Below are 14,671 nucleotides of genomic sequence, written 5' to 3'. Positions count from 1 at the left end.
TTAGAAAGAAAATAGTTGCAGATTGCGATAACGAATGTTGAAGTAGCCAACAAGAGTCTGTAGTCCATAACGCAAGAGATTATTGAGCTTAAGACAAAGTTGAAGGGGAATATGTCCTCTTTTGGAAGCAAGACAACTGGTATGGGACGAGATCATTTAGGAAATGAATCTCAGCTGGGAGCATGTGACATTAATGCATGAGAAAAAAGTTGCAAGCAGGGATTGTGAGCAGTCCTTCATGAATTCTAAAGAAGAAGGCGAAAATAATTCCCAAATCACCAAGAGATTCATTCTCTTTATAAACGAGAGGTCAAGTGAGGAATTAAGACCCATCAACATAGTAGATAGGTTCAGTGTTGTAATGGATATATCTAAAGTCATTTTGAAAGAGGAAGCCAAGGTTAGAGCTGAACATTGCCTCAGGCTAGTACAAAAGGAATTGACCTCCTTTATTGATGAATTCGATAGATCAGTACAAGTTGGGTTACCTAACTGTTGGGGACTTCATCAGGAGTTTGCCTCTCAGGAATAGTACAATCAGAGGCTTGTAGAAGCTAAAAGTAAGGCATGTTTTTCCCACGATAAAACAACCACTCTCAAAGGTAAAACAATAGTGAAATTCCTGAAGAAGGAATTCCAATTACTCTGGATGGTTAGAAGTCTCTTTCATCATAGGTTGTATTACTCTGGTATAATTGATTTAAAGGTCAACTATCAATGGTTCAACTCCCTCCTCACCCACCTCTAGAATTATGGTAACGATGTGAGTAGTTTTTTAATCCACCAACTATCTGAGTCATCGATTGCAAGCACAACGCACTTCTTCATCCCACCATCCTTGAAAAATATTTCTAATCATGTCAATCTTGACATCTCATTTACATCTTTTATGTTATTCACATTTTAAGTTTTATTTTGTTCTGTTAAATGGTTACATTTCAATTAAGTACAACTGTGTAGTTAGACACACTAAAGTTTTGAGGTGCTTAGTCATCATGAACAAAATCAAGAAGAGAATATTTTGTAACAACCTCTCTCTTTCTCAGAGGGCTTATATGAACAGTTTTGAAAGAGGAAAGCAGGGTTCAGAATTTTTGGAAAGAACTATTTTTTGGTTTCATGAAGACAATGTTATGAATCTCGATGCATGTATGTTTCTCAGAAAATTAATGTGAGATTTTTGGTGATTCCAACTTATTGGATTGCAGTATGTTCATCCCCCTTTGTGTTTTTCATATATGTTGAATGTTCTTCTCAGATTTCATGTCAAGTAGCTGCCAGATGTATTTCTCATAAGATGCAGATTCATTTAGATCAAGTTATTAATGGATAATGCCTCTATGAATATGGAAATAAAGTATTTAAAAGCACTCCATGTATCTTAGCATCCCATTAACATTTCCTTTCTCTTGTTTCTCTCTAATCCATATATATGGAATTCTTAATGTTTAAGCTCTGTATGATGGATTTCTCCTCTACTTTTTTCTGCAATACATCTGTCTTAACAATTGATTCATTGCAAGCTCTCAATCTGAATTGGTCACCATAGATTGATGATTATATTCATGTGCATTCTTGTGTGTGTGTGTCGATTGATGCATTGTATCCTTATGAATGGTTTTGAATCAACTTTATTTGAATTATATGAAGAAAAAAAAGGTGCTACGAGCTCTTAAGACTAATTTGGATCTTCTAGGAACTGGTCTCCTCTCAATTCAAAGACTGTCTCTAGGAGTGACAACAAAAACTTGCATCAGAAGATCTCGTACTGATCACTTGTAGGTTCGCGTACATGATTTCTTCCTTCAGTCGCTTCACACTTCGACGATGGAGTTGAGGTTTTTGAGAAGAAAAATGCTCTACTTGTTCGTGCCACCAATATTGTAGATCCTTCTTAAAGATCCTCGACACCATATTCCAGACCCCCTTGAAAATTTTTACGTCCCGACAATAGAACCATTTGTTGTCATAAAATGATGAATAGGTTGAGACACTAGGTTTAAGCATAGGGGCCAACAAAGGCTCCATCATAGTCTAACATAACGTCCACATTTTCACCCTATTCAGGAAGAATAAGGTGTCTCCCCTGAGGCGTGCTGCAACCTAACTTAGCTAAGGGGCTAGAATCAAGAGTTGGGAGAAACCACATAAAGGCTATTAGTACTCAGTAAACCCAGAACTAGAACATTAGAGGTACAATCATAACAACTCAAGCATTCAAGGAATAAAAATATATTGTGCATGTGCATTCATAATAAAAATCTTTAAAAGTCCGCATAAAGTCACACAAGAAGATTCTCATATAACCTTGTAACTTCTTATTTCATTAGGTTCAACAACATTACAACGATACATTTGACACAAAGGCCTCATTGAATGAACAAAAGCTAGCATGGCAAGATATTACATGAACAAGATAACATAGAATGATGTGGGGCTCAATAGGCTCCACGACAACATTTCAGTGCACTTCTTGCCTCTCTCTCTCTCTCTTTTGGTTTTTCCCTTTGGCTTTCTTAAACCCCGTGCTTGCTTGGTATGCTGCTTCTCCCTTGGATGCTATGCCTTTTCCCTTTTTCAGTTGCCTATGTTGTTCAGTTGTGTCTATTTCCTCGGATGTCAGCATTTCTTTTAGCTCAGCTGCGACTGCTTGAGTTCTGATTTCTCTAGCCATTCCTCCACAACTGCTAGTCTTTAGTGGGTCCCTTCTCCTTCTCCGACTGTCTTCTCCACAACTTCCCAACTGTTGCCTCTAGTCAAAATGTCGTCAACCTCAAAACATGTCAAAACTTAGCTCTCAAAATGAAAGACCCAACAACGTCCAAAATCTGTAGTTAATTAGTGAAATATTTGTAAAGATAAGTTATTTTTGTGTTCTCTATATTTACGTTTCTACTATATATTCATTGAGTGATTATTTCTTTAATATTGTGCATGCCTATATGCATTTTCATTGCATATATTTAACATTTCTTGATAATTGCATGAATGTGCATGTATCCTACATGAATTAGTGATTTTCTTGATTATTAAAGACGTCATCAAAAGTTGAATTTCACCACAAAGAAAAAAAAAATTTGCATTCTCAATTGTACCTTGGCAAGGGGGCATGCCACAATGGGTGTATGCATTGCCCCACACTTTGGACTTTTACTTAATATAGTTTGCAATATTGTTTTATTACATTTCACATCATTGCACATTGACTTAGGGTTGAACAAAATCGATTATATTTTGTCTAAATATTATGAGACCTTATGGTGATTTTGTACTCGTACTATTATGTGAGGCGACATATTTGTTTATATAGATATATGTTGCTTACACTATTAATGTGAATTTCAATGCATGCATAGTCTTAGGTGCTTATGTAGTGATTATATATAAGGATGTTATTTATCATGAATATGATGCATGTAAATCTAATTCATAGTTAAAGTATATATAATTATTATATATACATGGATGTGTAAATAATGGCTTGAGGAAGTAATGATATTTATGCATAGAGGTACAATGATGAACTAACATGCGAATCTTGGGTCCTATAATGGTCCAGTGATGGTATTAATAGTAAGGAGGTTATCATACTTTTTTTTATAAGAGGCATTATTCTATAATGTTTTACTTGGTGAGATGTGTCATGTAAGGTACAAAATATTTTCTTAAGTAATTATCTTTTGGGCAAATTTGGATACATCAATCTAGAATGATAGTGGTTAGGGGATGATAAGGTATTTTAATTCAAGTATAGATGGAAATATTAGGCAGTGGAGGTTTTCTTCTTGTATAACATGCAACAACCCTGGGATTATAAAATTCGGTAAGTAAGTTTATTTTTTCGTAGATGGGTGTGGTTAATCACCAAGATATAGTTGTTGACCACATTATTATAATGACTTCTCTTAGCATTGATTGCATTTGATAAATGAATATGCCATGGTCTGCAAAGTGTGATTTGAGTAACCATAATCTAGCATGATATCATCCTAGTTGTCTAAACTAAGAGATACAATGATGTTATCACTTCATTTGATTTATTCAGTAACAATTTGGTCTCACCTCAAAAAAGTGACGACCACAAACCATGAAAAAAGGAAAACACCACATAAGGTAAAGTCATGCTCATTAAGATTTAAACATAGTGTCATACAATAATAAAAAGGGTGGGTGCCAGATGATGTCATGCAATAATAAAATAAAGGAAATGGGCATGCGTACATACACCTAAAATGTTAAACAATATTGGGGGAGTGGGGTGTGTGGCAGAATAAAGTTTCATACAATAATAAAAAGAGTGAGTAGTGGTTGGCTTGAGGGCCTCAATCATAATTGAACTTGTGGCGTAAGACCTCACCATCAACAACACATCTTAAGTAGATGGTTCAATTGATTGGGCAAACCCTTAGGGTTTAAAAATGTTTGGAACATCTCATCAATATCTTCAAGCATTTTAAGTAAGAGTGACATTAGTAGTACCTATCCCAAAACAAACATGTTACAAGTAGGCTTTAAACTTTAGTGATGAGGATAAAAACTTTCTCTTAATTATCCAAGCTAGACCAAATGAACTTACAAAAAATATCAATACATATTACATATATTGTGGTTGGAAAATGGTTAGTTTAACTAATAGATGAAATGGAAGTCCAACAACACAATTTCCACCTATATTGTGATTTATTGTTACTTAAAATGCACTTTTGAATGCAAAAATAGATTCAACACTCCTAGACAACCAAATTTTACAAATAAAACAATTTAAACTACTAAATTCTACCAGATTTTAGGCAAAAATAAAAACTGCCCATGAACCAACCATTTCACTTATTAATTAGACTATATAGTTAACAAAATTTATATAAAAATAATATGTGGAATTTTTTTTTTTAAGAAATTTCAATTAAATTTAAACTTTATTGAAATATAAATAAAAAGTAACTTTTCTTCTAATCTAGTTAATTCGATACATATGTAGAGGATGAGTAAATTTTTTATATATAGTACTTAGGAAAATTTAACACAGAGATTAACAAAACTATTAAAAACATAAATGTGTAGTCATGTTCATTGTGAAGAGTGGGTGAACATTGGAAAAGGCATTTAAAAATATAATAAGTTCTCATAGTAGAATCAACCTATAGTAGTTGAATGTAGGTCAGAAACAGTTAAACAATTAAGAAGATAATGTGTAATTCTGTGAGTTGTCAGAGGATAGGTGAGCGCCGGAAGAACCCATTAAATGCCGGTATTCTTCTCCCTTACCAGGGTGAGGAGACACAGAAAAAGGGAAATGCTTGTTACAGGAAAGAGCGGAAATTAATAGTTACTGAGAAGATCAGGGAAGTTTGAAGAAAGTTTGAAGTTGGAAGATTTCAGAGAGTTATCAACAACCATAAAAACGAGCCCTGTGCTGGGGAGGTCAGGAAGTTCAAGTTGGGGAGTCAGAAAGTTGGAGTGGCCATGTTGGGCAGGCGAACAGTGAGGAGCAAGAATGCACAGATCAACGATCAAGTCAAGTAAGCAAGTCTACATCTGAGATCCAATATTTTTGTTGCTTCTATTAATTGAATCTTTTTTCCAGTATTCAAATTTTAGTTGGAAATCTTGTGATGCTGCGATTTCAATGAAACTGCCTATTAATTTATTTACAGAATCAATGTGGAAAATGAAACACTGTTATACTGGTAAAAGATTATTTTCGTTGAATTTTTTAGATGAAAAAAATGTATTAATTTATATAATTTAAAATAAAATTTTTTTAAGGCTAATTATTTTCCCTGAATTATATGATTTAACAATAATTATTTTTGCTGAACTATATATTTTAATAATAATATGATACAGAAACACTGTTATACTGGTAAAAGATTATTTTTGTTGAATTTTTTAGATGAAAAAAATACTGGTTTATATATAATTTATTAGTGTATAAATTTAAAATAATATTTTTTAAGGTTAATTATTTTCCCTAAATTATATGATTTAGTAATAATTATTTTTACTAAACTATATATTTTAATAATAATATGATACAATAATCGTAATGATCGTATTTGTAATATGTATATTCAAATTTTGCAAATTACACAATTCAAATTTATAATTTTTTTTTATAAAATTAAATAAAAAAAATAAAAATAAAAATCCAAAACTTGTAAACTTACATTCCCACCTTCAACAAAATCAGTGTATTTCCGAGCCACTTGTATGTTACGAGCTGCGTTATCATTGTTTGATAACCCAATTTCAATTAACATTGAAATTTAGCTGAAGTTCAAGATAACTTGTCCTACAATTTCATCGAGTCTAATGTAACAATTAAATTTAGATCAAGTTCAATATAACTTGGCATACAATTTCATTCAGAATAATGTCATAATAAAATTGAAGAAGGTTAAACATTGCATTTCTTTTATTATTATTATTATATATCTTTATATAAGTTAATAATTTTTTATAAACTTCTAATTTTAAGTTAATTAAATTGTTATTTTTAATTTTATTTTTTTATTATGTTTTTTTTCAATTTTTTTTGGTCCTTTTTTTTTAATAATAAAAAAAAATCATATTTATTTTAATTTAAAATATTTTATTTCCAAACATCAAATTAAATTATTTTTTTTTCCCAAACTTCAAATTAAAAATATTGGTTTAATATTTTCCCTATTTTAAATTACTAAATAAATATTAATTTGTAAAATAATTTGACTATATCTAATGAAATTTATCTCAAGTTCAATATTGTCTTCATTAACAATTCCAACACCTTTCTTTTTTTCATGGAAATAAGTATTTTTGTATTAAACCCGTGCCCGGTCATGGCAAATACTTGTGGGAGTTACATTATTGTTTTGCTCATGGGCATATGGATTGAAAAATTGCAACTATCTACCCTTTCCTAGATTACATCAAAATCCTGAAACCTTGACAATACCCTTATTGTCCTAGAAGTATATAGTCGACAAGATTGAAACAACATACATACACATTTAACTCTGATCATTACCTTAAGGCTTAATCAGAGCTATCTCCTAGTGGGATCATTGGACGATTGGTTTGAAGATGCAAATCCATAATTATACTGCATAGAGCTTCCACCTCATCTTCCAAACGTGCAATTCTCTTTTGTTGGGCCTCAACTAATTCCATTATGGTTCAATTTGAGGTCTATTGTTGATATAACATTACCTACAAGTCGTAAATTTCAACGTTCATCTCTACATGGGCCTTTCAACAATGTTCACATACAATTGAGGCTAGAGAGTTTGACTTTGAGCTTGAATCCATGAGAGGGGTTGCTGAGACCAAAGCCAAAAAAAAGAAGAATCAACTGATACTGAGCTGATAGTAGAACCACCAATTTCCTTTCCTAAATCATAACTTGAAACCTCTAAGTAGAGAGAATGCTCCCTATTATGCACCAAACTAATTGAACAAAGAATGGACACAATTACCTTGAACCAGAGAGAGTGTGACACCACACTTCCCAGCTGCAATGATGCTTTACTCCTGAACAAAGATCCCTACACCAAAGAATCCAAGTAGCAACCTCGAGCTCATCAGTGATCTTCCAATTTCCCCAACTGCATGCCACCCTTGCTAATAGAACCTCCCTTCGACTAATGCTCATAGCATGGACATACCATAACCTTCTCTGCTCCCGTGGAATTGAGAAAACAAAGCCTCCTCTCCACAATTTAATCTCACTACCAAAGGATAGTCCCATAAGATTTTGTAGGGTTACATTATGTAATTTAGGTTCCCGTAACGAGATAATCATCTCCCCACTAACTGAAACGACACCTTCCTCCTATGGCATGAATCTTGCTTTGCACTTCTATCTAATCTTCCTTAGTTCACATGAATGAGGCACATTCAAGGAGATAATTGAAAGAGGTGTTGAAGAAATTATCTGCAACACGATTGCATGTAATCTAACCTCAAGGGATACCACACTTGTTTGGTATAGAGTTTGCCACAACCTCATTGCAATTGGCACCATAACACAAGCTTGCCTATCAGCTAAACATGGAGGTGAAAGGGAGGGGCAAGGAGAATTTTTAAAGGAGATTGAATAACATGAATTTGACAATGATGCTATAGAGGGGAAGGGGCACAAATTAATGTTGGGAATACAAAAATAGGCCATGAGCTTCATTTATGGGATGACAACATGACCAACCATAACATTTATTTATGTTCACCCTTCTGCCAAGAGGCATGTTTATTGGCCATAAGATCTACTTCACTATTGAGACTATGAAGAATATGAAAATGGGGGGAGCTAGATAAACATCATAATATACCTTTGATGCATTGGAACAATAAGCTAAGCATAAAGTCTTTAGGAGGCATATTGGATCTTAGGTGGTGAATGATTAAGGAGTCTCCTAGCATAACTATGTCTTTGATGCCACACTTTTGGGTTATTGATAGCCCCAAGAAAAGTCCATACATCTCGATCAGGTTGTTTGTTTTCCTGCCAAACCCCCACGAGAATTTGTCCACGATTATTCCTTCGAGATTTAGAAGAATCCCTCCCCCTCTTGCCACCCCTGGATTGCGCTTGGAGGCACCATCAAATTGGAGAACCCAGGGCCGAACATTCTTCCTCCATACTACAAAATTCTCTGCAAAAAGACACAACCACCACCGAGGACGAGACCTGCACTGGCCTAAAGAAATGAGTCTAGGAGAGATCCAAGGAGAGAGCCATTGTTGTTAAAGAATAACTAATGAATTCCAACACCCTTTTCATTAATAATTGGTTATGATAAAAAATAGATATAAAAAATAACAAACATGAAAACAATTAATCTTAAACTATATATAATGTAACCCTCAACAAAATGCATCTTATTATATAAAAATCATTAAACCAAGACATTTATACCCAATATCGTAAATACGAATGTGAATATAAATGTAAATTAAGAACTCCATAGAGTGATTTATTGATATCATGGAACATCCTTCTATCTATTTACACTTGGATAAGTCCATAAACTTCCAAGGAGAGGTTGGTTTTATCAAAATAAATTAATTTACTAGGTGATTAGTGCATGCATATAAATTAAATGGTTGGTAAATGCCCATAGGGATTAATCTATGAGAGGCATCGAGACACTCACCTCATGATAGATCTCATATTTCCAAGATTACAAAAAAACATTTATTTTTTTTTACTTTTATTTTAAGATTCAACACCTTGTATTTTTTTATTTTTTTTAAATAGCTACATAACTAATGTCCATATGCTATTAGTATGCCACATGGGAAACCAAGTCAATAACATAGTTTCAAATTTTTTACATTACATATCGCAAAAGCTATAATCTTATCATTTAAAGTAAAAGTATAATTAACAAAAAAAGATTACCAAATATTGACAATCAGAATTAAACTGGTGCCACTATAGAAAACTGCAATATCAATGCAGGCTCACCTGTTCATGTTAGCATAAGGAAGAGTCCACCTAGATCAATAGCTGTGAGGCCTAGGGAAGAGCACGAGGGCTTCATTGGGGGAGAAAGACGATACCACATGCATTCATATTGGGGGAGCAATACCATACCACAGGCATTCATATTGGGGGATATATATTGAGGAAAAAATGACATAATATATTGAGCATATAATATGGGGTAAAGGGTTTTTATATTGGCAAGTATAAAAAATGGAGCTCAAAGCTAATGAAAATATATAAAGGGGTATAAAAAATGTTAATGAAAAAAATGAATACCAAGAATATCTAGTGAAAGTAGGGGTTGTTTAAATTGGGGAGGTGTATTAGGTTCGTATTGGTAGTGGGTTAAATAATGTGATTTTTAGAGGTATTTCTGATATGTAGTCAAAGCAAGGGTGTTGTTTAGTATGCCACGAATGCACGTGATATATCAGAGGTTCATTGAGTGAAGCCCTTGTGAGGAAAATTCCACCTATATTAGTGGTTATAAGTATTGTCTTCATCAGATAGGGTAAATGTGATGCTTGCCATATTCTTAGCCAAAACAAAAACTTTGTTATCTAAATTCCCCATTTTATCCAATATCCTTGTAATGCAGACTAATATATTTTGATGAGTATCAACCCTCTCAATGAGAACTCTTCCCATTAGTGCTTTTATTTTCCAATAGAGATTGATTTCTTGCATGTAGGAGTTCTAACGAGATTGAGTATAAGTTCCAATCTTAGGGATCAATCTCCTTGTTTCCATGTCAATCTAATGATCAAGAATGAACTTGCAATCATACCAAACCTCCTCCTAAACTTCTAAAAATTTCACCGAATCCTCTCAATAAATACGTTGAGATCCATTGAATACTGAGCAACAATTTGAACATGTGGTTGATAGGAAGACAAGTGATGGACATCCCCACTTGCAAAGTGAATAGCTCTACCGCTTTTCCCTCATTTGCATCTCAAGGATATTCCTCTACATGCCATATAAGTAGAAGAAAGAACACAAAATGGACCAAAATCGAGGGGAGCTGAGTAAATCCAAAGGAAAGGACAAACACAAAATAGAGCTAGAGGAAAACTAAGCTTATGGAAATAAAATATCTAGGACAATAAAGTGGAAAGATATAGGCTTCATAGACTTAACAAGAATTTAGAGCCTCCTTCCCTTAAAAGCCATGAAAAAAGGGGGGCAACCAAGAAAACTGACATAAGGGGAAGAAGTAAGAGTATTACAGGAAAACATCTGCATTAAGAGAAGAATACCAAAGAACTGATAGTAAAATAAAAAACTAATAAATAAAACCATGAATTGAGAATTTGGAACTGAAAAACCAAGAAACAATGAATGAGAAGACACAAATATTATTGTCAAGGCAAAGTGCAAAGCCAGTTGAAGCCCAAGCTTGGAGCCAACAAACTTGCATCCACAAAACTCCACCTTTAGTTTGAAAGCTAGAATGAAGTCAACGAACATGAATATATCTTACTATAGAAACACATTGAGTTGGCCACAAAGAATACAAGAACAACTTAATCTTAAATGAAAGGAAACTCCAAGAAAAGAACCCTAAAACCCAATGAGGATATGCCTTATGAAAATGGCATAAGACTACAAAACTCACAGACAACCTTTCATGTCACTACTCCCACTAGATAATAACCAATTTAAACACACAACCTAATACCTTGAATTTCCCTTCCATTCAGGTAATAATTCCTAGGCTTCTCCATGAAATTGTCCATAATTAAACTAGAAGCAGAGTTGAAGGCGACCAACAGGTCGGGTTGTCCTTTCAAGGACTCTCGCACACTAACCTCCATGATGAACCATAACTCCCTTACATTTAGCTCAAGCTTCACCATCCAAATATTAATGATTTGCTTTACGTGTGAGCTGTCAACTGGGGGGCATACAACAAGATGCATTAAGATCTAACATACTCATATCAAAGAAGGGACACATATCCTATGTTTAGGCACCAATTGTGGGAAGAAAAAATCATAAAAATTAACTAAGTTATAACTTTATTTTAAACTATTATTATTGTTTTTTTTTGTAACCCATAGGAACTTGGTAATTTGCGTGACAAGGGGCTACCAATAAACCTCTGGGGTCTATGAGCTGTCCTCCTCTCTGTAAATTGGGACAGAACTAGGGGGATTTAAATCTTGGATGTCTTCATTACCACAAACTCACATTACTTCAATCACCAATTGAATTGCGTCCTTGAAACAACGTATTATTATTATTATTAATTATAAAAACAATTAATATATGAATTAAATAAATATATATTTTAAAAAATATATAACAAGAAAAATATAGTATTTGACATTTATAAATATGACATTTTTTAATTAAATTGAAAAAAGAAAAACATAACTACCTTTAAAATAAATATCAATTCTCTATCTTTAACTATTATTTAATATATTATATAAATATCCCATAAAAATTAAACCATCTATTTAATAATTAAATTAAAACTTTAACATTTTTATTCTATAATAAATAGATTTTAAACATCTATAAACTTAATGCATATTATTATATTCTAAATTATATAGTATAAATGCGAAATAATTATAGTTTTATAACGATTATATAGTATGAATATAAATTCAATTGATAAATTTTTTCTCGGCTCTCACTTTGCATAGTGTATGGCAAAGACTGGGCACAAGCCTATTGCAGGGCACATATTTTTCCTTCCACAACTACGACTGTCACATGGTGGCATGTCCATTACCGTTATTCTTGAAGTGCTGATTCATTTTTTTAATGGGTAACTTATAATTTTTTTATTTTTTTTAGAAAATACTTAAGAGATATTATAGTTATAAATATTTAATCAATTAAATAAAGTTTTAATTTTTGTTGTTGTTGTAAGTTTGGTAGGATTATATTTTTTTTTTTTCTTTTCCGTGGGGAGAAAGCATCCCCGCTGAAGAATCATCATACAATATATATCGTCGAAGCGAGCAGATTTCATCATACAACATTTATCGCCGAAGCGAGCAGAATTACGTCATCATCGAAACACATACGTCATCATCGAAACAAATGTGCTGCAGCATCGCGCAGCTCCCACAGGAATCGAACGTGGCTGGGGGTGCGAAAGCCAACCGCCCCAACCAACACATCATGCACTCACGTGCTTGGTAGGATTATATCTTTATCATATTCAATTTCTCATTTACAATGGAGAATAGCATAAGATTTGAATCTAAGACTTTTAATTCAGTGAGATTTTATTTTTATATCCGTTTCCAATTAAACTACCGCAAATTTGACAATTAACCATCAAAATTATTATATCACTCCTAACCGTTAATTAAATAAAAAATATTATATTTTATAAAATTTATGATTTGATTTTTATTATATCAAAAATTAAAAATAAATATGCAAAATAGTAATCACAAAATACAATAAAGTTTTTAATGAAAAATTGTCACTAATTAACCCTCAGAACTATTATATCAACTCTAACCGTTAATTAAATAAAAAATATTATTTTTATAAAATTTATGATTTGATTTTTGTTAAATCAAAACATAAAAATAAATATACGAAATATTAATCACAAAATACAACGAAGTTTTTAATGAAGAATTCTCACTAATCAATGAATGATGACAATGTGCAAATCTGTATAACGATAAGGGCATTCCAGTCACATCGTTACATTTACAATTTTTTATGCCTTTGATAATTTAAAGACAGGTCTCTTCCTTTTGTAAAGGACCCTTCCTCCTTCCTCAATTGCTATCCCTATAAAGGATTTTTTTTAAAGATTATTTGAAAAAAATAATGAATTTATGGTTAATACATTTTTGAACAATTATTACCCAAAAAATATGAATCAACCTCTTTATTAATATAACTATTTTAAAAATATTTTGTTATTCTAAACAAATTATATGAAATATAATTATACATGACTTAATATATAAACATTAATTTATAAATATAAATTAAATTGTACTAACCATTCTAATAAACATTATAATTATACATGACTTAATATATAAACATTAATTTATAAATATAAATAAAATTGTACGTTTTAAGAAGTTTTTAAAATCAAATTGGAATAAATTTCTTAAAAAATTAAGGGGTAATTTGATTTATGGAATTTCGTTAGATTTGAATAATGTTTTCCAGTGGAGATAATTGGAATTTGAAAAGGTTTTTTTAATCAAATTGAGTAATCTTTTTAAAAGTTTAATATGGTTGATTTTGATTTGAATAAAGTTAATTTCATTTGATTTTAAGAATTTTTTAGATTTGAATAATGTTTTTAAATTTTAAAAGTAGATAATCTTATTAGTGAGGTTACCGGAGCATATAAACTAGTCATATATTAAATGTTAAAGTTTTAACTATATATTTTTCAGTTTCATACTTTTACAATTTCCAATTCCAATGGAATATAAGACAAAATATACTTTGATTCATTTCACTAGTGTTAAAATATTAAAACTATATTAATGTTGTTGAATTATAGATTATGATTTGAAATTGAAATGACTTTGCAATGTACCTTAAGATATTAAAGACCTACCATTAAATGTTTTAAAATATTAAATTATAAGATAAAAGAAAACAAAAGATAACGTAAAGATAAATGTCAATTTTATTTTAACAATTCAACTATAAAAAAAGGAAGTACTATAAGTGAATTTAAGTATAGATTCGATGCACTACATTAAATTTGGGGAGAAATAAAAAAATGCATCAAATTTTCTCTAAAGTTAATATAATTGTAATATGTTAGTTTTAACCCTTTAGATGTATTATATTAGAGTATGTATAAATTGCAAATAAGTATTATAATAATTACAATATTCAAGACGCTTAAGAGTTTCAATAAAATTTTAATGTCAATCTTAAAGCCAAATCTTAACTATGAATGGTTCGGTACGTAATAATAGTAAATGTGCTTTCCTTGTATCATGTGATAGAACTTCAATGGTAAAATTAATATAAGTAAATAGTTTTGTTGAGAATTAATATAAATGTCGAAAATGAGTAGTAGGGAGTAAAAAAATGTAGGTTTTAATTTTGGAAAAATAATTTTTGCAGATAAATTCTCAATATAAAATATAAAAGACTTAATAGCACATGAACACAATTTGCAACCCAAAATTAGGAAAATTGGACTAATTTTTCTATAACTTTCAATGATTACATAAGCGTTAT

General features: G+C 31.5%; 1 protein-coding gene across 2 annotated transcripts in view; it reads left to right on the top strand.

Moving 5' to 3' along the window:
- Positions 1-5,237: 5,237 nt before the first annotated feature.
- LOC149170144 (uncharacterized) overlaps positions 5,238-14,671 on the top strand; it is a 338,707-nt gene continuing 329,273 nt past the window's right edge. The window contains exon 1 of one of the 2 annotated variants that reach the window (XM_089428917.1): positions 5,238-5,519. In XM_089428917.1, coding sequence (XP_089285043.1) covers positions 5,464-5,519 — 56 coding nt within the window. In that variant the 5' untranslated portion in view covers positions 5,238-5,463. The remainder of the gene's footprint in view (positions 5,520-14,671) is intronic. The other variant, XM_089428915.1, reaches the window with a different exon arrangement.

Source organism: Pinus tabuliformis, chromosome 4_2 (assembly GCF_031772625.1).
Source record: "Pinus tabuliformis cultivar Carrire ecotype Pingquan chromosome 4_2, CPIR1, whole genome shotgun sequence".
Classification (NCBI taxonomy): Eukaryota; Viridiplantae; Streptophyta; class Pinopsida; order Pinales; family Pinaceae; genus Pinus; species Pinus tabuliformis.
The sequence above is the reverse complement of the archived record's forward strand: the minus strand, read 5'-3'. Positions and strand labels throughout refer to the sequence as shown.